The following is a 26,327-nucleotide window of genomic DNA, read 5'->3' as shown; positions in this document are numbered from 1 at the left end:
TGTGAATCTACGGGAATGATTGAGAGGAAAGCCGCATCTTTACCAGTGATAAGAAGCTGATTCTGAATAAAAGTTGAGCGCGTTGTAGTGCATATTTATTCAATGACATGTACACCCAACAGTATATATTTGATCACTTATTTTTTGACATTTTAGAGGAAGCTGAGCTTCCTTTGCAGTCTTGCAATCGCCTCTGTTTAGTGTTTTGAACTGAAAACGGCTCCACACTCCAGTTTTCACAGATCAGTTTTGGTGCACATTCAGCTTTCACTGGAAATTTTCTTCTGCCTTCGACCCAAGGAGCATATAAACCGCTTCAAAATAAATCAAAGTAAAGTTACAAGCTGCCATTGTGAGTCCGATAAAAATACGCTGCTCTAACTGTAAAGATTTTACAAGCGGAGAGTTTGTACTGGATTTGAATGAGATCTGCATTTTGTGGTGATTGACATGGCTCTGGCCAATCAGCGCTCTGCAGGGTTTACACCTCACAATTTAGTACCTACTCTGTACGGTTGGAAATCCAAGGGAGCTGAGATTGAAAATCTACCCGGTTCCAGGGACCAGTGGAAAAGCAAAAGAGCCATGCCGTATTTCTCCTCACTTTCCCAACGCCTTTAAAATGTTTGTTTTCATTCAGGAGCTCTGAATCATTTAAGGAGGAAAGGTATGTATGGGTAAGAAACATATTGTAGTCTGTATGTAACTTATCTTAGTTTTTAATTCACTGTTTAAATCACCACAGAAACTCAACTGTAACTTCAACTATTTAGTTTTTTAACTTTTTCTATTTACTTTCATGCAGTTAGCCATCTCCTGAATACAGGGTCAGTTCCATTTTGAGTAACGCAACTGCAACAGCTAAAATAAGTCAATATTACCCATGTACGGAGCAGAAATAAAGCAACATCCTCATCTCCTTTCATGGTTTTCAAAGTTCAGAGGTCTCTCCACCGTTGAAACATATTCAGATACAGTTTCTAAACCATGGTTCAGCCAACGACAAACAGAAAGAAAGCATGAATCATTTCAGACAGGGATCCATGTACAGAGCTACTACATTTTTCCTACTAGCTGGAGGTGGCGCCAGTCCTTCACAGGGTGACACACACTCACAGATTCACACCGATGGACACTTTTGAGAAACCAATCCATCTACCAATGTGTGTTTTTAAACCGTGGACTCAGACAAAACCCACGTGGACATGGGGAGAACACACCAATCTTCTCACAGACAGTGGGACTTGAACCCACAACCTCCAGGTCCCTGGAGCTGTGTGATAGTGACACTACCTGTTGCACCACCGTGCACACATTAGTGAAATCAGAAGCTTAATTTGGACGAATAGTTCTGAAACACAAGTACCTCCATCCCAATAAGCTCAACACACCAAAAAATCCCATTCTACTGTTCCACACCCTTGGCATGGGAGTATTTTATCCCTTTATAGCTGATGCTATATCAAACATGGTGCAGGTAAGGTGATGTGGAGCTGTTCTAGAATGTCCTCTTCTATTGAAATTGCATAAGCTGTGCTTTAAAAAATTAATTTCTGTGTCCCCAACGCGTGCACCTTAAAGTAGATGAATTTACTTGTGATATAAATATTCGGTCATGTATATTATCATAATAAACCATTATAATACCGAATCAATGTAACTTTTTTGGGGATTGCTGTTGCAGTGGCCTCTGGAAAAGCAGTTTTGTCAACTCAGGGGGTCTGACAACCAATCTGTGTTCACTGTGCTCTCCAGAGTGGAGTAAATCTGCACAGAAGCAGCTGCAGCTCTTCAGATAAGAACTTGCTCTGTGCACTAATTCCACTGGAAAAAAAAGGTGTGTGCTTCTGATAAGCTGAGGAGCAGAGGAAAGGCTCTCTATATATTATTAGCCAAGTTTCATTCAGAAAACTTGTAATCAGACTGGAATGGGGTGAGCATTACAGCTGGAATTTGAATATTGGGCATGCTTGCTGAAACGAAACAATACAAAACAAAAAACACAACTTACAGTTGTGTTGATATACACTGAAAGATCACTGAATTAGGAACACACATTATATGAGCTGCTAGAGTTTTTAGAGACCTCGATGTCAGTGCGGGACTGGGAAAAGTCCACCTACCAAAAATGCCCAGCTGATAGCATCCTGGGTCCTCTCATGTAGGACTAAAGGACGACCAACGCAAACTGTGCAGCAAGAGAGGATCTACTGTCTCTGACTTTACATCTGCAAGGTGGACAAAAAAGGTAGGTTTGTCTAACAGAGTGGAGACTGAATGCACGCAGGGCTTAAAAACTCCAGCAGCACTGCTATGTCTGATCCACTTGTACCAGTGCAAAACACACTAATAAAACCCAACCAGGCACTGCCCTCCCTCATGCAGCAAAAAAGAGAAGTTCTCATAAAAGTTCAAACTACATCCTACACCTTTCCTACCCTGATCTAACATTACACTAACTTTACTCTGGGAAACTCTGATCTCTAGAGCAACTACTGTTTATTGGGCTCTTAATTTACACATGCTTTTATCATTTATATTGAATTACATAATTACATATACAATTACAGTGCTACATAATGAGTTTCATTCAAGTCATATTCTGCATCAAAAAAAGAGTCTGGATCTGTAAACAATATTTTTTATAGGGCGGCACTGTCAAGTCAAGCAACTCCAGTAACCTGGAGGTTGTGGGTTCAAGTCCCGTTCCAGGTAACAGTCAGTGAGGAGTTGGGTGTGTTCTCCCTGTCTTTCCACCGGGTTCTCCAGTTTCCTCTCACAGTCCAAAAATACACGTCGATAGGTGGATATGTGACTCAGAAAGTGTCAGTAGTTGTGAGTGTGTGAAGGACTGGTGCCCCCTCCAGGGTGTGTTCCTGCCTTGTGCCCAGTGACTCCGGGTAGGCCCCAGACCCACCGCGACCCTGAACTGGATAAGCAGTTACAGATAATCAATGGATTAATTAATATTATTTATTGTTGACAAACAAGTGTGTACAGACTACAGCTACAGGATTAATATGGGATCAATGACTATTTTACATTATGAAAATATACACAAATATTCAATAATTAATTTAGCTACTATGATCTTTCTGTATGACCCACTTTCTCTTTTACTGTAGGATTAACTGTAGGATAAAAAACACAGCCAGGGTGAGGAAACAAACATAACACTTTTAGTTAGATGCTAAAATAACAAAGGCAATTACTTAAAGGGGTCAGCTAAACGTTGCCTAGAAAAACACTTTATTCCCTTAAATTTCCTAATGGAAGTTTCAGCTTTATTTTAAATAGTAAATTATCAAATCTAAACAATTAATTGAACATTTGGATGTTCTATCATACTGCAGGTTGTCCCCTATACTCATCCACAAATGTAAACAAACTGTAAAGTTCTGCTCAAATTTTTCCAATGTACATTTCTGCGAATGCAGACTCAACTCTCTTGATACATAATTTAACTTGTATGCACTATGTACATTAGTCCAGGATGATTTGTAAATAATAACCCCATGTAAACAAAATGAGGAGCAATATTAAATACATAGGGCTGGACAATGTGGCCAAAATTTATATCACGACATATTTGTTAATTTTGGTCGATACAATATATCTCTGATATCAATATGCATAATATAAAATCCACTAGAACATTTCTAACATATTTCTAACAAACACAAAAAAATATATTGGCTTTGTCAAAATTGATCATTTTAAACTAAATTTTAAATTGAGCATGCTGAACTGATGACAGTTCCCTGTAATGAACTGAGTCAGTGAGAGATGTTGTAAATAATGCATATTGAAATATTGAAACTGTGATTAAAAATCATATAATTGTTATTGAAATACTTTATATTGTGATATACATTACTGTGCAAAAGATTTAGGCACAAGAGTTTATGAGATTTACTGAAAAATACACCCAACATTAAAATAAAACCAAATAACATTATTCCAGTAAGTGTGATATTCTGTGTGTGAATGTGTTGGTTTAACATTTCCTCATGGCCGTCTGTATAGTTTGAGGTTATCATCCAATACCTAGTTTTAGTGGTTAATAAATAATGATTTTAAATAATATGTGCTGTTGATTTAACAAATTCATGCAATCAAGAAGAATCTGAACAAAACATTGTTATTCAAACTCATTCACACGTACTAAAGTTGGCATATTACATATATATATATATATATATATATATATATATATTAGTTACTGTGATTATATATAAGCATTATATAAAAGCACCAAGCGTACTGAGAAGGCATTAGTTTAAATATATATAATTTTCTTAGGTGGTTAAGGCACAGTAAACTGAATTATTGATTAGCCCTATAAATAAATATTATAAATTCAACCCAATTCCCAGACTGCAGCTGACAGTAAGTGAAGGATAATCTGGGGTCAGTAAAGACAGGTTAACACAGTGCATTAGCAGAGCTAGCCATGCTGAGAGCAGAGTTACTGTGTTGTTGATGCAGTGAGGTGAAAATGTAAGAGGTTCTCTTCTTTTTGTCTGCCTGGGGGAGGTCTACCCGAGCTGTATGAGTGTCAAGACTCCTCTGAGACCCTTTTCATTCCAGCCAGCATTAGAATGACCTACCACACTTTCCCCTCTGTCTTCAGTGGGTTTTAGTCTTTAATCACCTGTCCCTTTTTCTAGCTCCTTCCTTCCATCATCATTCCCAGCTTTACACAGTTTCATGGACCATCAGCTCTCCTTCTGCTGCTGCACTCATCACACACAGCCACCACATTCAGCTTCTTGGACATAGCAGCTCTTAAAAGTTAAAGTGTCCAAAAATCCACAGCTGGCACCGCTGGCATACTATCTTTGTGGGAAGTAGGGCTGGGCAATGTGGCCAAAATTTATGTCACAATTTATTTCTTAAGTTTGGTTGATACAATATAATTCCAATATCATTATGAACCGTATAAAATCCACTTAAAAACTTTCCAAGAACAAACAAAAAACATGACATCACCATCAAACACAAACCTATTGGCTTTGTCACTATTCACAATTCTATAATAAACTGTAAATTGTGTGCCCTAAAGTCAGTGCCCTCTAATGAACAGTCAGACAGTGACAGATGTTGTAAATAATTTATATTGAAATAATGAAAATCAAATTGTAATTGAAACATTTTATATTGTAATATATATTGATATTGAATTATTTTCCAGGCTTAGTGGGAAGGATGGATCTCTCTTCCACATTGACACAACGCAGGCATCTGTGAAAGCTGGGCTGTCAGGGTTCTCCTCCAAGCGTGTTGAGTTCCAATAACGTTATGTCAGTGCCAGTTTGAAAAGAAGACGTGGCTGGCTTCTGAGCCTGAGTGCATGTTGTGTTTGGGGGTGGTCTAGCAAATGGAATCACTACATTGGGGAGAAAATCAAGTATTGTTACCAGTAACAGAGATTTCAAATAGAGCTAGTTTTTTTTTTCTTGGGAAAATGTTTGTTTCTGTTTGTGAATCTGTTTGAACAGCGGATGTGAATTTTACACCTTGCAGGATATTTTATCACTTCAGATTCCAGGACACCTGCTTCCCATTCTCACACCTAAACACCAAGCAGCCACCACTTATTTACAGGATACCTGAGTGTCTGTGTGTGTTTGTGTATGTGGGTGGGTGTATGTATGTGTGCAAATGTGAGGAACAGACAGTCTTTCTGCATGTTTTGGTGTGTGTGTGTGTGTGTGTAGGAGTGAGAGAGAATGATAAATGAAGAGCTGAATGGGGTCTGCTGGGAGTTGATCTGTGAGATACTGAAGCTTCATTACTGAAAGTCAGTATCAGCCGCCTGCTTCATGTAACTTTCATGCGGGTGTATTTCAAACCGCAGTGTGCTAACAGCATGCTAAGTGGGCTAAATTTAGTCAAGGGAATCTTCAGAATGAGGTCTTTTGCTCAGCGTCTGCACAGCAAATAAACAAGGGCTGAAAAAAACATCAGCAAACATATTTTGACAAACAAAGCAGAGTTGGAGTACCACATGAGTTTATGTAAAAATTCAAGTGAGTTTATCAAACATTTACTATAAGACGCTCTGTGGAAATACTTATGATATGTCTTTTTTTTTTTACAACTCCAAATGTAATTTTTCACATTTCCACAAATGCCTATTAAATCTTTACTGAGTCAAAATGAAGCATTATGTCAACAGAGTCCAAAGGTGCTGTTGACGTCTTGTGCACTGAGGCATCTACAGCAGTGAATGGAGTTTTGGCAAAACATATGCTGCCTTCCAGGGACAATGTAAAACCATGCTCTGCACATATTACAAGGGCATGCCTGTGGAAGTGGAGAGTAATGGTACTGAACTGCCCTGCCTGCAGTCCTGACCTGCATTTTAAAATCACAAATTGTAGCAATGAATGCATATTTTCAGATGAAAAAATGGAACTAATGTTTTTTTTGCATTTTTTGGTAGCTATGAAAAGCAAGTACGATATCACAAAGCTGCAAACAATTTTCGTGCCTAAATATATTTGAACTATGCTGCAAGAATAAACACTGAACTGTTTATTTAGAAAATAGCAATAAAATACATGAGGTAAATAAAATTATTTGCTTTCTTTCCTTAATCTGCATTCTCCATATTGTCCCTACTTTTTTTCTCTAATTTGGGTTGTACCTTTAAAGAGTTTCAGGACTCCACACTTTACAAGCTCTGTATTCGCATTGAGTGTTAAGGCCTTTACACCAATATGGTCTGATCTGTCACGAGGCTTCTCTCTTCCACCGGAGCTGAAGCTCTGATGGCACATTAGTCACCTTGAAAGTGATACATCCTTTACAGAGCTCTTTTTAATGTATTGATGGAAAAATTAAACAATTAAAATCTTTCCTGTGCTAAGATTATGGCACACATAACACAAATCCATTCAACTGATACTGTAAGAGTGCAGTGTTTGAGAAACATATGTCAGTTCCCAAACTTTTGCATATGACTTAACTTTAATGAATTAATAAAACAAAAAACAAACAAATAAAATATATAAATAAATAAGTAAATAAATAAATGCATATAAATATAAACAAACAAACAAACAAATTCGGCCAGTCAGGTTGGTATTATAATTTGTAAATAATAATAACATAATTGTCATCATATAGATGTAAAATGAAAGCATATTTTCTACTGTGGTCCACAGTTCTCAGATCCCTGAATGCTGTATATTAGTGGTGGGCGATATGAGCGTAAATCTATATCACGATTAAATGTACATTTTACTATGATTACGATTAATGAACGATTATTTTGTTTCTGCATTTTTGACCCTCATCGTTCAGTGACAAGACTTGTACTGTAAATATACTTCAGTATTAAATATGGGATATTTTTTCAAATGTTACTGGGAGCTTATTCCTCTCTTCTTTTCTGAGCACTGTTTATATTTGCTGTGTGATTGTGCTTTGGTTGCTGAAACTTTTTATTTTCTCAGTGTTTACACTGTACTTCTTTTTGTTCAATGTCGCCTTAATTGAAGTCAAAACACAGCACGTCCAAACCACAGACAGAGTTTTTCTTTGGTATGAACTGCTCGAGTCGCTTGGTCGGCCTTGCCATTTAAGTTGCTTCCATGTGGCAGATAGGGGCAAAATCACATGACTACAGCTTTGTAGTGTGGTTTTAAAGGGACAGTACATGAACACACACTGGGGATACAACAGAATAAAAATTATCGATACAGACAAGATTATGTCGATTAGAAGTTCTGAATGTCGATTTCAATAAATTTTCAATTGCCCAGCTCTACTTTATATGCACCGAGACACAATACAGTACCGAAGTACATTAGGTGCAGGGATGTTACAGTAGGTGATTAAGCATTAAAAATGCAAACAGCATAAAAGACCAGTCTAGTTTAATGAACATGACTGGAAATGTGGCCTTGTGTTGATTTCTGCAGGGGAGAGGAATCCCATTAAAAAAAAAAAAAGTCACATCAATTATTAGAACTTGCTCAACTGAACACCAAATTGCATAAAGACAAACCCTGGCTTGCCAGTGGCCCTGCTGAAGGTAGACTAATCGGGCTGTCCACTGGAGCCCTCAAATATCAAAGCCATCTCCTCCACATCTCCATTGTCCACCAGCCACAGATTTGTGTAACCCAAAATATTCAAAGAAAAAAAGATTCTCTTTTCCCCATAACACAGAGGATAGTACGCCCTCAGGTGCAGCAGGTAAAATCTCCTGTGCTAATGTGGAACAGTGTGGAATCTTTTTTAGAATATATATATAAAGCAAACTAATCGTAATAAAAGAACACTCCACTCTATTCTCCATTAACACGCGGGTTTTTTACTGCTGAAACTGAGGGAGCAAATGAAGTGCACACGGGTCAGTAGAGACTCGCCTAAAGGAAGCCACTGATGAAACTGTGATTTGGATTAGATTTAGATTAGATTAACACATCCCCAGAGCAACGAGAGCCTGGGACAGCTCAATAGCAATAACTGAGCATGCTGAAGAAAAAAAGGTCACTTACAACTCAAAGACCATGTAAAGCATGCCATCCGAACTGTAGGTCTCCAATAACTCCACAATATATGGATACTTCAGCATGTGACATATACTGGCCTCTCTCTTCAGATCTGTGGAAAGAGGGGGGTGGGGGGAGAAAGAGAGAATGCCATGTTTAACATCTTTCTCTGAACTCTTCACTCAAACAAATTAAATGTCAGATCAAGTTGAAATCTTCAAAATTGACAGATGCCCATTTATAACAAATCTCTGTAAACACAGTAACTTAATCTCTGCAGTGCCTGGTTTCTACCTGGAGATGGTAGCTCTTTATCAGAAGGAGAGCTGAATATTTGTAAGATTTCATTATAGACCTGCATAAAATAAAAGGATATCCTGGAGATGAAATGAGGGGTGTGAAATCAACTTAAAATTTACAAACAATATAGAACAAGATACAGTTAAGTTCCCTAACTAAAGGTACTGAAAATGTACCCCTGAGGCTAGCACCAGAGTGTTACCAAAAGGTGCCACCACTTTTGGACAATGACCACTCATAATTAAAATAAATATAAACATATTAAAAAATGTAAGTAAATAAAAACACATTATAAAAGAAGAGGCCCACTGGCATCTACTGTAAGCCTTAGATGATCTTTTATTACAATCAGGGAAACATAAAAAACAATACAAAACTATGGACCAGATGCTGGACTGAGGACTCCTCTCCTTTAATAATTTTTTTTCTCCTTCTCGTATTTTTCATGAAACATGATGAATGCTTTTAACATTGAATCCCATGTTATGGCTGGGATAACAGAACCCACAGTAGCTAAATAGAACTACACTACAGAGCAGCACTGCAGCAACACTGATGTGGTGGTGGTGTGTTAGTGTGTGTTGTGCTGGTACAAGTGGATCAGTCACAGCAGTGTTGCTGGAGTTTTTAAACACTGCGTCCACTCACTGTACCAATCTGTTATGGCACTTTTCCACTGGCAAAATCTGGTACCTGGATCCGGGTAGGTTTTCAGTCCCAGCTCCCTCGGGGTCCCAACCTTGCAGAGTAGGTACTAAAAGGTGATGTGTAAACCCCACAGAGCGCTGACTGGTCAGAGACATGTCAATCACCATGAAATGCAGAGCTCATTCAAATCCACAAACTCGCTACTTGTAAAACCTCCTAAATGACAGCAGATTTCACATTTATTTTTATTGGACTCATAACGGCAGCTCGTAACTTTACCTTGAGGTATTGTGAAGCGGGTTATATGCTCCTTGGGTCGGTGGCCGACGAAATTTTCCAGCCGAACGCGCAACAAGTAAAACTGATCTGTGAGAACTGGGGCGCGGAGCCGTGTTCAGCCCAAAAAACTAAAACAACAGGTGAACACATGATGAGTAAACACCGCCTAACTTTAACACTGCCATTGTTGTGGTTTTTGAAAAGCCAGCAATTCCTGTTAGAGACGGGGTTATGCAACGTCACAGGATCCATGTCGCGGGGGAGCCCTGCCAGTGGAAAAGCGACAAGCTTCAAGCGTGACGAGCCGTGTAGATTCGAGTCTATTAGAGCCGGTCTATGTGGTGGAAAAGCGACATTAGACACATCTACCTCACTGGTCCACCTTGTAGATGTACAGTCAGCGACAGTTTGTCCTTCATCAGTGGACACAGGATGCTGTGGGCTAGATATTTTTTGTCGGTGGACTATTCCCAGTTCAGCAGTGACACTGAGGGCTTTAAAAAAAAACAGCAATGCTGTGTCTGATCTTCTTCTAACAGCGCAACACACACTCACACGCCACCATCACATCAGCGCTAATAATGATCCACCACACAAATCAGTGTGATCAGTGGAGCTTATCAGCTGTTAAGAGGAGAGAAATTATCATGGCACATTTCCACAAACTCTTTTGAACCCTGTGTCTTATGTATCCAACTGAAACACACTGTTTCCTCCCAGGAGGCAAAGGTGTGTGTGTGTGTGTGTGTGTGTGTAGGTGACTGACGAATGAACTGGAGAAGTGGTGGAGGTGTGGTAGAGTGACAGATGAGCTGCTGAGGTAAGAGAGGAGACACTTCAGAGCCAGGGAAAACACATGCACTAAATTTAAAGAACCACAGAAAAATGAATGCTCCACATCAATGAACCCTATCCTGTTCTATAACCAATATATGTATATTATATATGGGGAAACTAATGTGCTTTGTCTGGTCTGAAGCACTGGTCACCAACTGTGCTTCTGGAGACAGACCTTCATTCAGACTGTAGTCATGGCTCACAGCAGAGAGAGGCGGCCTTTCCCAGCCGTTCCATCACTGAAGTCTGTGCTATTTTATAGTGCCTTGAAATTTTTTTTTTTTTTTTTGAGAAATTACAGAAATTACAAGAACACAGCAGGGGTTTACTTTTCAAACCCTAAAGTCTTTAACCAACTGCAAAAAACAAAGAAATTAACAACAGATGCAGCCATGAGGGGAAAAAAATAGCTCTTGCAGCAGTACTCCCAATCGTTTCAATGTAAGGAAGTAAGAAAGAAAGTAAACTTACTTTGTATAGCACATTTAAAACCAAATATTACAAACTTTACAATCAATAAAAAAATAGAACAGAAACCCTTTCATCACCACTTACACAAACCCAAATGGACATTAGCACAGACATTGAACCATCAATCCACCACTCTGCTAAAAGCTATAGGTGATGAGAATATGATTTAAAAACAGTCACAGATGAGGTGAGTCTTAATTTCTGAATTTGTTAATCAGTGGTTCCCAAACTTTTACTGCAGTGACATCCTTTTGTAGATGAGAACACTTTCAAGCTCACTAGGAGCTCTTGTTTTTTGAGCACTATTTGGTATGTTATTGTGCTTTGGTTGACTTCTTTTTGATCAAGGTCGTCTTATTTCGTCTTATTTAAAGTCAAAACACAACATGTCAAAACCACAGACACTATGCTTTTCTTTGGTATGAGCTGCTCAAGACGCTCGGTCGGCCTCAGTGTTTAGGTTCTCCTCCATGTTACTTCCATGTGGCAAATAGGGGCAGAATCATGTGACTACAGCGTGGTAGTGTGGTTTAAAAGGGACAGTACGTAAACACACAGTGGGGACATAACAGAATAAAAAAAACATAGATAATGTTAATATATATTCATTTTAAGTTTATTACATTTGAACACAGCAGCTGTCCTTCACGTTGTAGTAAAATGTCATGATAAATGGACCAATAGAAATGCTCCAAAATTACTTGGAATATACACTAACTTTCTTTAGGAGTTTCTAAGAATGTTTGTTCCTGCCCCTGTAAAGTTACTATTTTGGGAAATATATGTTTTTATATGGACAGCGACAAAATGGAATTTAATCAATCAATCAATCAGACAATCAATAACCTTCAGCTTTAAGCATAGCCAGGGCCACAGAAGAAAGGGAACACAGGAATAATTAAAAATGGAATAATAAATAATACTAAAGAGTTACAGAATCTAGGTCAACTAAACTATCCAGGAAGCTTTGTTTATAAGACTGCCCCATCTTTTATCAGTCAAGATAAATTACATGTAGCATGTTTACACAAGCACCCACACACACACAGACACACATCTCCCAGACAGTGACTGTATGGTGCTGATTCTTGCTGTGAGACTCTGATATATAATTACCAGCTTCTGCATTCAGTCTCCACAGCCGTCTCTAAACGCCACAAAACTGCCTCAGACACAACTCATTACCGGAGCAGATGTGCTGCTGCAAACCGTTCAAATCAGTGTGAGAGAACAAAATGCAGAATCTGGTTAGGCCCTGCATCGCATGAAATGAATAGTGAACACGTAGACAAGATTACCTCTGTCACAATCCACTTCCACTGCACAGTCCTCACACACTGGATCGACTTTTCTACTGCTCTCCCTCTCTTCCTTCTCACCCCATCTTGTTTTCTACCCTCCTACTTTCTCTCCTTCTCTCACACATAGCTCATCTCTTACTCCATATAGTTCTCACTCCACCTTGTTCCCTCCGCATCCCTCTTATTCTCTCCCACACTTCCTCTCTACTCCCTATGCCTCTAGTTTCTTTCCATCTCATTTCACTCTGTCTTTCTTTCTCTCTCTCTCAAATCCCACATATACCTCAAATTTCACACACCTCTGCAGGTTCAGACTCAGTGAACCCTTTGTTAATGTTATTGAACACTAGGTGGAGCTGTGGAGCAGAGCTCACTGCCACAAGCTGAAAAACTGTGTCGTTATGTAAAGCACAACCAAACTAAACAGACAGGCAATCTACATCTACATATTACTGGAGCAATAAACAAGCAGTCAATGCCTTACTGGCCACACGTCACACCCTACCCCACCTCCCCTCACCATCCTCCTGATACTCAGCCATTACACTGCTCCTCCCATTCCTTAGTGCCTCTGACCACACTAATGCTCTCATGGCTGAATGCCTTTAAATTCTCACTGCGCTTTTTCAGCATCTATTGTAAAGCCTTCATTACATTCCAGAAGATGTAATTTCCTATTAATGCCTTCAATCTCAAGCGTCCAGAAACTGTTTCTGTGCGATGTATGAACAGCAAACACAAAGAGACAGAGATGCTGCAACACTAGAGCCGAACGTCTGAAATAATTTAGCACATTTATGTCATTAGTCACTTAACAATGAACACAGCCATCCACACAGTGACTTTAATTCTCAAAAGAACCATCTGGGTTTGAAAATGCTTGCATTGTCGGAAATCAAATATTTCCACAGAGGAGGGGCAGCACCTGAACTTCAGAACCTCCAAACCCAGTGAAACTAGAGCTGGACAATATGGCCTAACTTTATATCACAACATATTTCTTAATTACGGTCAATATTTAATACAATTACAATATCCATATGAACAAGACAAAATTCACATTAAAATCTGCCTAGAACTGATAGCAACATGATATCACATTCAAACACCAACTTCTTGGCTTTGTCAATATTAACATTTTTAAACTACCTTTAAAATTGAGGGCAGTGAACTGGGCAGTGCCCTGTAATGAATGTCAGTCAGTGAAAGATGCTGTAAATAATATATATTGAAATATTGAGTATCAAAATGATGTCATTGTTATTGAAACATTTTATATTGCGATATACAGTAATACTTTGACTTAGGAATGTGATTAATTCTGTGACAGAGTTTGTAACTCAATTTGCTCGTATATCAAATTACATTTCCCCATTAAAATTAATTGAAATGCTATTAATCTGTTCCAGCCCCCCAAAAACCACACCAATTTTTAAATTTGTTTATTTATTTATTTATGTTTTTAAATATGAAAAAAATTACTTTATAAATAACAAATAATGTATATAAACACTACATGATAAAAGAGAATGTAAATAAATTAACTGGTCCTATTGAGAGTGTTTACCTTGAAGATCAGACAAAGAGGGAGGTTGGGGAGCTTTTCTTTTTTGGGCTCTATCGTTTAGATTAACCTATTCGCTACACACTTAATGCTACAATGCTACAAAAACCAGTGATATGATAACCAAGTGAACTGAGCGCTCATTGGGCCACTTAGTGGTAGGTGGCATAAGCTTGCTCGCTCGTAATTCAGATCTCGGCTCACTGAAAAAAAAATAAAAAAATAAAGCAAAACGTCAAAAGAGCGACAGCTCGTATCTCGGAAAATTCATAAGTCTATACACGTGTAAGTCAAGGTTTCACTGAACATTGATATTTAATTACTGTCCAGACCTAAGAGAAGCTAAAATCCTGACTCTCTGAGGTCATAAAAAATGAGCTGTTGTGTTCCCCTGATGTTCTCCTGAATCTACCACTGTGATCACTTCTGGTCTCCTAGTCATACCTATCCGGATCGCCAGATAAACTGGCTCAGGCATTCTGTCTCATTCTGTCTCCTCTCTGCTAAACAGCTGATGTATGGTGGGTCTACAGATTGGCTGCTGTTGCATCATTCAGGTATAAACTGCACACTGGTGGGTGCTGAGATGACTTCCTGGAATATGTAAAGCACTGGGTGTATAGAAAAAAAACATGTAAAACAATCAGTCAATTAACAATGAACAATGTCCAAACTATTCATTGTCTCATTTATGAAACTTTCCTACAAGGTGGAAACAAGTGGAGAATTGAGCGCTGTTGATGAATACTGCATGATATCAAATGCCAGCTCACATGGCCTCATTTACATATTATATAAAGTGTGCCCTAATTGGTTTGCTTTGATGCTTTGGTAATGAGACTATGAATAGATGGAATCCTGAGGCTTATGAGCCAATGGCTGGACTCATCAGAAGAGATTTATGTCCAGTAGAGTCCACTGTCCCCACCAAGGAGACTCTTATTAGTACAGTGTGGAGTTCTCAGCTGGTGTATGGACAGCGATGACATCATTTAACTCACTACTTACAGCTGCCTTCAAAACGTTTGATTACCATTGGTCAACGGATGGTTTGTTGATTATCTAGGTGAAAGGAGTACACACACTCCACAGAGACTGGCATATCTTAATCATCCTAATACCCCTAGTCATCCACCACACATTGATGTTTTAGGAGGAAAGAAACAAAATCTAAAATGAAGGAATAAATAAATGTGGCCTGTGCAAATGTTACAGAATATTTTTAGTTAATGCTGAATAGTTCCAATATGTGAAACGTGCTAAACTTATAGACAATGTGGAGAACACTAATTAGCCGTAACATGGTCTGGGACCAAAGCAGCACCTGCTTCTTCTGCACCCTTACAGGAATTCAACTTGTACTCAGTAAAAATGAAAACAGGAGTAATACTTTTGTACATGACTCAGTGTTTGAACGTACATAAATGTTGCTTGTTTTGTAGCCTTTGCCCTTGATTATTTCTGACCCTGCAGTGGTGAACAGTTAGGGAAATAAAGAGTGGCAGTGAAGGAGCTGTTCGAGCAGTTCACTGCCTTGAACTAATGGCTTTTTATAATTCGTTTCAAATCTGTGACCTGAGGATTTAACATCTGATGATCAAAGTGTCTTGTCCCAGTGAACAGCAACATAAGATCCATAAAAGCATTAGAACATGGCACTTATTGATTCCACTGCCTTTTCTTGTGGCAATTCACCTGATGTGAACATGAGTGGGACTGAGGAGGTTTCACAGAGCACTACTTTAAGTGCCTCAACAATGTATGGATTCACACAGCTGCAGACAATAAATGTCAAGTGTTGGCTAGAAGTAGGGATGCACCGATTTTTTTGGTCCGATACTGATATTAATAACTGATCATTTTGTCTTTGCAAATTCACTTTGGATTTAAACAAAGCAATTTGTTTTTTATAACTCTTGTCATAGCATAGTCCCTTTCTTCAGTAATTGTAAATTTCTGTACTTTTTAATGTTGTCTTTATGTTTATTAGGTGAGGTTGCACAGTCGTGCAACATGTAGTGTCGCTGTCATGCAGCTGCAGGGATCTCTGATCCAGGTGACTGTCTGTGAGAAGTTTGGTGTGTTCTCCCTGTGTCTGTGTGGGTTTCCTCCGGGTGACTGTCTGTGTGGAGTGTGGTGTGTTCTCCCTGTGTCTGTGTGGGTTTCCTCCGGGTGACTGTCTGTGAGGAGTGTGGTGTGATCTCCCTGTGTCTGTGTGGGTTTCCTCCGAGTGACTGTCTGTGAGGAGTGTGGTGTGTTCTCCCTGTGTCTGCGTGGGTTTCCTCCGAGTGACTGTCTGTGAGGACTGCGGTGTGTTCTCCCTGTGTCTGTGTGGGTTTCTTCCGGGTGCTCCGGTTTCCGGATTGGCAACTCAAAAGTGTCCATAGGAGTGAGTGTGTGAGTGAATGTGTGTGTGTGTGTGTGTGTTGTCACCTTGTGAAGGACTGGCGCCCCTCTAGGGTGTATTCCCGCCTTGTGCCTAGTGATTCCGGGTAGGCTCTGGACCCACCGCCACTCTGAACTAGATAATGAATGAATGTTTATTAGGTGTAGTTCAATTATACATTATCAAATTTACTGATGGTTCCACATGAATGGTTTCTAGAGGGGCACTAATTAGTGCAGCCCCATTGTTTTTTGCAGACTGTTTATCATGTATCCATAATAAATTCTGAATGACTTGATATCAGTTTATGTGTTTTATATAAGAAGGGCTCCTGCACTGTGATCATGAAAGGTATTTTTCTGTCGTTTAACCTGCTCTGTGTGTGCATGTGCATTGTTTACCTCGCTATCTGTAAGTCACTTCAGACACTACATATTAGCTTTTACCCTCAAACCGGCAATGAAACCAAAATCCTTCGCAGCAAATTACAGCTTTAATATGTTCTCTGTAGAAACAGTAAAAAACATCCACACCGCCTGCAGTTACAGGCGTCAGTACATATACCCAAGCACAACATGGCGCCAAGTTATCAGTTGTAATATCGGCTAAAATTTCAATATCAGACTGATAACAACAACTAAAAAACATCCATATATTGGCAAATAATATATCGGTCGAGGATATATCGTGCATCAGTAGCTAGAAGGGAATACAGCCCCTCAGCACTGGACTTTTGAGCAGCGGAACTGTGTTTTCGGGAAGGATGGAGCTTCATTCAACACATTTGGAATCTTAGAATAACAGCATTACTTCTGCTGGGTATACAGTGCATCACAGTTCAAAAGCTCCAACCACTGGATCAATTTTATGAGCACTGCCTTGGTTTGGACTGATATATTCTATATCCGATAGGAGAGCTAAATAGGGTGAAGTAGAAAAGGTTCAGAGAGTCTCAGCACCTGCTATCTCCACAATCTCTCCTTCAGCCAGCCCTGAAAAGTCCCGAGTTATAAAAGAGAATCGAGTGAGCATCAATCTGAGTGGTCTGCTGACTCACAGGGTATTGATAAGCCATAAAAAGAGACACGAGGCCAATGATAAATGTCCTCTCCACATCCTCTCTCCTTTATTTAAAGTTCACCTGCCCTTTAGGTTGGGCCAAGATTTAAATGTTACAGTGGTGGGAGTTGCATTTTAAGGGCTTCTTTAAAATGGTGTGGTTTGATACAAGTGCACTGGAGCTGTGTGAGGTGGTTGAGCTGGTAGCAATGCGGGCCACTCTTCTGCCCTATGGCATGCCCACTGGCCATAGGGCCACAATCCTATCACTATGGCAACCTCTCATTCCCTGGACATAAACAGTGAGGACCCCAGGGCTGTTTTGATACGATGACACATATTAATATTAATTTTCTCAATACTGGGGCTGCAGTATGTGTACAGACTGTATGCAAACAGAACTGAGAGAGAGAGAGAGAGAGAGAGAGAGAGAGAGAGAGAGAGAGAGAGAGAGAGAGAGATTTGTATGTAACAAACCCTTAAGAGATTTTAACACTGATGCCAAAACATACACATAGAACATTTCTATGAGAATTTGATGGCCAGAAGGTCAGAAGCTGATGTTGGATGTTGTTCCACTGTTCTTTACTGTCTTCTAGTCATTGCTTTTCACAGAGAATTGTGACCATAGTTTCGTGCAGCTGCTCATTACATTTGCTCTGGAGAAGAGCACTTCTCTACTTCAGCAGACATCTGATTTGGAGTGTGTCACATCAGGAAAAACAGCATGGCGTTGATGGCAGATAATAAGTGTGTGTAAAACTCTGGCAGACAGACTCACTGCTATCTTCTGTTCAGACTATGGGAGTCTCTCAGGCAGGGTGTGGAGAAGTGTTAATGCAGTGTGGAAGCTGTGGAGGCTTTGGGATAGTAGTGTGTTTGTGGAATGCTGTAGCTACCCTGGTATGTAACACACTGTTAACCGCAACTCCAGTGTGAGCTGCAGCAGTCAGGGACTGGAGCAGTCTGTCAGCCCTGAGAAACACTTCTGATGTTTACTAATTTTAGTGATTACTGAGGTCAGCTCCTTTAAAGTGCACCGCAACACTGACACTCAAGTCTGTAGTTTTTCTGGATTGAAGGCGACAGAGACTTGCACTTGACGTCACAGCTGGAGGGTCAGTGCAGTTATTTGGGACAGAGCCAAACATTTCTAGACATGAGAAGCTGAAAGTATGCTTCCAAGATTGTTATTTTTTGGTATAGTGTTAACCAAGTATGGCGGTACGGTGGCGCAGCAGTTAGTGTCGTAGTCACACAGCTCCCGGGACCTGTAGGTTGTGCGTTCCGAGTTCCGGGTGACTGTCTGTGAGGAGTGTGGTGAGTTCTCTCTGTGTCTGTGTGGGTTTCCTCCGGGTGACTGTCTGTGAGGAGTGTGGTGTGTTCTCCCTGTGTCTGCGTAGGTTTCCTCCGGGTGACTGTCTGTGAGGAGTGTGGTGTGTTCTCCCTGTGTCTGCGTGGGTTTCCTCCGGGTGACTGTCTGTGAGGAGTGTGTTGTGTTCTCCCTGTGTCTGCATAGATTTCCTTCGGGTGCTCCGGTTTCCTCCCACAGTCCAAAAACACACGTTGGAAGGTGGATTGTTGACTCAAAAGTGTCCCAGTGAAGGACTGGCGCCACCTCCAGGGTGTGTTCCTGCCTTGTGTCCAATGATTCCAGGTAGGCTCTGGACCCACCGCCACCCTGAACTGGATAAGTGGTTACATATAATGAATGTATACATAATACCTTCCAATGACTGCTATATGTCTGTATAATTACTTATAAATAGATATAGCTACATTCACAACACTTTATAACATATGAGTGTGTGAAAATGTAAAAGCCGGCTGCACTATAATATCCATTTATAAGAACAAGGTTATGCACCATCTGGGAGACTGGTAGATAAGGCTTTGCCACGCAGCAACATACACAGGGACAAGAGACAGGGGCTGAGACAGGACATTCTGTCAGTAAATGGCATTTTTTGCCCTTCTAAGGGAATAGGGAATAAGGGGAAAAGGCAGTCTTGTGCTTGGTTTATGATGATGAGTGGTAGACTCACAGAAAATGGATACTGCTCTGCCCATGCCATCATCACATGCCAGGCACATGCACACACACCCACACTCCACCTTCATAAAACACACCAATGACACAAACCCCAACACAACAAAGAGGGGGAGGCTAGGACCTGTATGTACAATATTCTTATGAATAGGTATTATATTGTATTATAACACCAATCTTTATAAACTGTTACGAATGTAGTTATGTGTTTTTAAGTAATTATACAGACTTGCAGTCATTATAAAGTATTATGTATGCCATATAACGCATTGTAAATGCATTTATAATGCATTAAGTATACATGATTTATAGGAAGTGTTACCATACTGGACACACTGGCATCTGCACATCTATTAAAAGCACAGGGGAGCTGGGAATATGTGAGATAATCTTGAATGGAGCTGTACTCTGCTGGCACACACACTCGGACAGCTCTTCACACACTTTGGATGCTGCCCATCTTTCCTCAGAAACCTCTTCAGGGGCATTGAGCGGGACATTCCTACTGGGATCAGCCTGTCTACAAAAAACATCTGCCAACAACAATGTCTTCACACACACACACACCTCTCTTGGTGAGACAGCAGAGCCTGAGCCAGGAGTTTTAGCTAGTGCTGAATGAGCCGCAGTCATTTTTCAGAGTGATAAACAGGTTGTGTGGCAGCAGCAGGGGAAAGAAAGACTGAAGCAAAGGCACACGTCCAGTACTTTAACAATCGCTCTTATCCTCATGACAGATAACACACACACTGCTGTCCTTCTACTGTCCTCAAACCACCAAACCGCTCTCACTGCCCCAGAAAACCAACACACTCCTACTGTCCATCAGGGCTTACTCTCACTGCCCCTATATGCCAACTCTTCTCTTACTGGCCCAAGAGTACAACACGGTTCACAGTGTACCACACCTTGCTCAATTGTCCCCAGAGCACCACTCCACTGCCACCCCCCAGCCACAGAGTATCACAACCTTCTCAATGCCCTGAGACACCACCCTCATCTCAATGTTACAGAACATCGCTCCACCCTTGATGCTCCCAGGGCACACCACAGTTGAATGAAGTCATTCAATAAATCTATTTATTCTTTTGAAAGTGTGTTAAAAATTACACTACTTCAAGCTCCTCCGTTGCAAGCTTAGAGGCACAGTTTGATGCCATTGCTCACTTTATTCTTCATACACAGAGCTTAACGCTGTCAGGGAATATGTGGAAATGAATCAGTGCAGTTCTATGGCCTATGGGGCTGTGGTTAGATCTAAACATGTCCCGCAGCAGGGATACATAGAGCATTTCCCTCTTAACTCCATTAACTTTTAATCATTCCTTCTGCAATACTGCAGGCATGAGACACAGGGGCGTGCGCGAGAATACAGAGAGCATCACTCAGCCTGACACAGGTAATCAAAAGGGCTGGTGGAGCGCACACACACACACACAAAATCAGAACCATGCAAAAAGTACATTACTCCCTGAAGGTGGAGTGAGAGACACAAAATGGGGTACTGAACACATAACATGGTTTCAGCAGGCTAGCCTAGAGCAGCTGTACATGAGCTTAAGGCAAGTTTATTTATTCAAACGCCACTAATTCAGAATAAGAATTACAAATATAAAAGGCATTTATGATTCCAACTATTACAATTATACAATAAATCAAATATAAATCAAAATATAAAATATACACCAAATGACCAATGAATTAGGAACATATCTATATTCTCTGTCCATTTTATCAGCTCCACATCATACAGCACTTTGTAGTTCTACAATAACAGAATGTTGTCCGTTTTTTGCACACTTCATCTCTCCTAAACAGTGTAGAACATCTTTTCTTTTTATTTTGTTTTTTTTGCTTATTTTAAAATGTTCTATTGCTGAAACTCGCTTTCTCAGAAATCTTTTTTATTTTATGTCAACAGTGTCTTTGTGCACTGTCAGACTGTGCTGAGCTGAACTGCACAGCACCAAAATCCTTTCACTCGACTTTGTACTCACTGATATGACGGTGTCACAGCCCGACACTGCACCCACGCCCAATGGTAAGACCATGTACCGTGTTAATATTTTGAGATGAAAAATGTGGATAACACCTCCCTGCTGTGGATTGAGCTGATGTTTATGATTCAGAATGAACAATTCTCAGCATTGCTGACTCCTAAGAAATGGCTGAACTCCATCAAATCCTCACAGAAATATCCCAACATCTAGTTTAAAGCCTTCTTACTGGAGTAGAAGCTATTACTGCAGCAGATGTTCTCAATAAAAGCCTACATCTGGGATCGAGGGACTACCTAGTGGAATGTAGAAACAGTGTGAAATGTAGACCTGGTCAGAGGTAAGAGAACTGTGTATGTGTAATAAATGTATTAGCAAAGGGCTGGTAGACAGAATGGGGCTAGCTATGCTCCTGAGGCAGGGCATCCACACATTTGATGGTGCACTAATGAACAGAGTAAACACCTGACACACAGACACACACACAGTATGGAATCATAATTTAAAGTTCTTTCTTAATCTATCTCACCAAGTGTCTACTCTCTTATGAGATTGAAAATGACTCTCTTGCCTATGATTTGTTCACTTTGATTCCGGCTCTATCCATCAACTCCAGTGTGGTATTTCAGTGTGTGTCTCTAATTCTTTATTGTGATCATGCCTCTCTCACAGTGAACGTATAATACCTGGCCAGTAGTCACTGCACGACATGAAATATGAGGAAAGCCCTAAAGGTGGACAGGGTTCAGACTCTTACAGAGGGGGAATGTCTCCAGTGAGGGGACAGGTCCTGGGGGCAGGTATTGTACAGTTACTGTGTTACTGTGTGTTTTATTATGAACTGACATTTTATTATTGGCTGTCCAGTGTTGTTCCTTTTTCAAATAATAGTCTGGGCCGAAACTGTCTTCATAAATTCAGCATGAACATGGAGGGACACACTGATCTAGGCTGTACACTCTATGTCCAAATGTTTATAGAAACCCTGTAGAATCAGTGAATAAATGGTAGGCATGTGCACGCATAACACCCATGACAGAATGGGAAGCTCTGGAGCAACTGCACATACAGGTGCAATCAACATTATTCAAGCTCCATTGCAAATGACAGAAAACGCTAGAAACTTTTGGACAGGTGTGTGTTCCCTGGTTTTTGGTATTAGGGATGGGCATAGGTCTTGAGTAGGGTCTAAACATAAACGATATTTCAGCATATTTTGGCGATAATTATATTCTTGGTGATACTAATAAATGTACTTGTATTAATTTCAAAAACAGACTATTGTAACAAAACCAATGTTATATTGCATTAAACAAAATTATATATATATATATATTAAAGTGTTCTTTCACTTCTAACTGATATTTTATAACCAAACCACCTCCACTTTTTTGAAGCAAATTCCTCCACCTCAGAGCCACTTTTCACCATACTTCACTGTGGCTAAATGACTCATGTAAAGAACGTATGGCGTATTACGGGTAACTGCATAATGCCATTATGAATATCACTAACATCACAATACTGACTTTTATTGTTTTAAAAATTATGATGATATTATTGGGAACGATACGATATGGCACAGTCCTGGTCTTGAGTACTCATTCCAGATAACAATTTCTTCTGTACCTTTTTGATCAGCCACCAACCCGTGCCACAGCGTGGAGCCAGCTAAGTAATTCACAACCAGCATTTCCTCTCTGTACGACAGCTGTGGTAATAGCCAATTACAGTTGGATAAACACACCCCTTATACAACAAACCCTCTAGACCAGGGGTGTCAAACTAGATCCATGGAGGGCCGTGTGGGTGCAGGTTTTCTTTCCAACCACGCAGAAACCACACCTCATTCCACCTGTTTTTAATCATTGGATCTAATCAGTAGATCTTGACTTTCAGTAGTGTGGGGCTTTTGCGTGGTTGGAAAGAAAACCTGCACCCACACGGCCCTCCGTGGATCTAGTTTGACACCCCTGCTCTAGACAATAAAAGGTATGACAATTTAAGATCAAGATTATCGTGGTCCACAATATGAATTACATTAGAATTATCATGGTACTCTTAAAATATGCTGAATATGCTAAATATTAACAGCAATTGTTACTCATTTAAAAACATTTTATACAAAAATCTTCAGGATTTTTTGTCTGTTTGCCTTCTTTATATCTGTAGAAGTTGTATGAAGTTAAGGCTGTAATCATTGTATTAGGATTTGCTTAACAGGTAATCAGTATCAAAACTTTATAAACCTCAGTTTTATTGTTTTTGATATAGAGACAAAACTCAGCTCCCTGTTTAAGAGTCATGTTCATTTCCAACAGGTCCTAATGCACAAAGGAAAATGTACTTGAACAATTTAAAGTGGAACTTAATTTGAGTGTTGGCTTCAGAATGATATCAAACGCTGTTTAAGGTAGAAAGAAACTCAATTTTATTCTCAATTTATGGTAAAGAAAAAAGCACTTATAGCACAATTTAAGGTGGAATGGCTCCATTTAAAGTAGAACAAAGTGTGGCATTTAAGTTGGAACGAAGCGTGGCACCATTTAAGGTACAACAGAGCATTGCACCATTGAAGGTGGAATGGACGACAAAATTCTGGCTAGAATGTCCTCTTAACCTATTTTTATCAGAATGTCCTAGATGACCTTTTAAATTACTACTAAATTAAATTATATTAAAGAAGTCATTGAAACTAAACATCTGAAAGTGAAAAATGTTCATGTGTAAACTACATAATGTTTCACAGTTTTTATAATTAAGCTTTAATAAAATTTGTTTGTGTTTAAAAAAAAAATCAACTACGAATAAACAGTAGTTCCACCTGTAAGGGAAGGGCTGAGCAGCATTCCCCTGCTTCTTTTTTTCCAGGGAAAGAACGCAATCTCCCAGTATTTTGCGAAGTCCATGTTAATAAAGCCCAGTTACAGCTTCTTACTGAATGTATGCAAAGGCTAGAGACAGACATTAGCAATTAGGACTATTACAAAAAGAACAAAATGAACAAGAAACAAACCAAGACCAACCTAGAGAAATACTCTTATGCCCAGAAGGATTAAATCTAGAGGCATAAAAGTAGAGTACACTTAACTGAAGTACATCAGCGTGGCCAATTTTCACATCATTAGAGTCCTTAAACACTGTTTAACAGCGCCATACCTCCTTCTCCTACTAATACAAGGGTTAGGAGCCGCTGGGAGCACATGCTCCAAGTACCGCGCTGTTTGTTTTCCCATATTGCCTGGTACATTCATAGTATTCATAGGTGGTACTTGGAGGTTTTTGTTTGATAATAGGTGGCACTTGCTGTAAAACAACTAGTTAGATCAGACTGTAAACTCCAGTACCACATTATAAAAGTCCTCTCCCATAGTTGTCCAAACACATTAATAAAATTCAGCTGGAGACAGAGGGTAATGACCAGACAGTTGCTTTACTGCAGTGAAGTTCTTCTGTGAGTTCATGTTATCATATTTTCTTTTACTCCAGGAGCAAGAAAAAAAATTTAATAAATAAATTACCTAGTGTTCCTTTAACCTGTTACTCTAGGCTGGATCCCAACTTTTATCTAATTTCTGCCTACACTCTATGGAGCCCCACATTGTTATTCTCAGCTATTTGTTTTTCCAGGAGCTCAATTTCTTGAAGCAGTTTCTTTACAGGCAAGAGGACAGATGATGCAGCATGAAGAGAATTGCACTGACAAAAAATAGTTATCAGTGCTTTCTCTACATCCCAGCACTGACTCAGACTTTAAAAACAGCATTTTGGTCCTTCCACTTAGCCCAGATTAATATACAGTATATAAACCACAACACACTATCCTGTAATAACTGAACATTAAAACCCCCTCTGTTGTTAGTGCAGTTTCATTGGGGCAGGAGTCCATACATTTTCCCATAATGTGTATGTAAATGTGTTTTGTGATCCCACAAGTAAAAGTAAAAACGACCGTGCGCACGTGCTCGCGCACACACACACACAGCAGTGGGTGCAAGGGAGGTAGGACGAGTGTGAGAGAGGTGGAGGACAGCTGGGGGCTCAGCGGTGGTCTGCATTGGTGAGAAAGCTTCTGGAGGCTGATTACAAACACACACTGACCACTGCAGTGACGCTGAGCTGACTCTTCTCACCATGACACAGAAATCACACTGTACTGACAGTCCTCAGCCATTCCAAGCCCTACCTCTATTAACAAGACTAACAACTCAGTGTTGATCCATTTGAGACCGCTTCCTATTTAGAACCGTACTAACTGGAACCTCTTATATAATGATTCACAGAGAAAAAGTCACCAGAAGCTGAGAGCTCCAGAATTTCTGGGTAATCAAGGCCTTGGGGAGTCCAGTAAAAAAAGAGAAAGCATTGCTGTAGTTAATTTTGTGCTTCACTGTGCTTGGAACTGTGCCATCAGGTCAGAATTCTCCAGTAATGTCCAGTGTCGTTCCTCAAAATAAATCCTACATGTTTAAATGAACTGTGGTTCTTTAGGCACATGATATTACAGAGGACCTTCATTAACTACAAATACACACCAGAACAGTTAATAAATACATACAAATGTACTCCTTCAGAGACAAACCTTGTTTTACAGTTTAAAGTTTTAAAATTTACACTTAAAGATCTGGGTTTTTTTGCTGGAAGGGAGAGGGAATCACTGGACGGGGAGAGGGAAGGGTGCTGGCATCCTACCATCTTCCAAAACATAGTGGTAAGAAAAAGTATGTGAACCTTTAGGAATTTCATGGCTTTCTGCATAAATTTATCATAAAATATGATCTGATTCTCACCCAAGTCAAGAGTATTGACAAATATAATGTGCCTAAAATAATAACAAAAATAAATTCTGATCATTCAGGTCTTCAATGAGAACAACCATAAAAAACTCATAGTGCTAGTGGATAAAGTATGTGAACCCTTGGGTTAAT

General features: G+C 39.8%; 1 protein-coding gene across 4 annotated transcripts in view; it reads right to left on the bottom strand.

Annotated features, from left to right (window-relative positions):
- caska (calcium/calmodulin-dependent serine protein kinase a) overlaps nt 1-26,327 on the bottom strand; it is a 291,466-nt gene that overhangs the window by 101,751 nt on the left and 163,388 nt on the right. For all 4 annotated transcript variants that reach the window (XM_066686055.1, XM_066686057.1, XM_066686056.1 and 1 more), the window contains exon 3: nt 8,514-8,619. In XM_066686055.1, coding sequence (XP_066542152.1) covers nt 8,514-8,619 — 106 coding nt within the window. The remainder of the gene's footprint in view (nt 1-8,513; nt 8,620-26,327) is intronic.

This window comes from Hoplias malabaricus, chromosome 12 (genome assembly GCF_029633855.1).
Source record: "Hoplias malabaricus isolate fHopMal1 chromosome 12, fHopMal1.hap1, whole genome shotgun sequence".
In the NCBI taxonomy this organism is placed as follows: domain Eukaryota; kingdom Metazoa; phylum Chordata; class Actinopteri; order Characiformes; family Erythrinidae; genus Hoplias; species Hoplias malabaricus.
The sequence above is the reverse complement of the archived record's forward strand: the minus strand, read 5'-3'. Positions and strand labels throughout refer to the sequence as shown.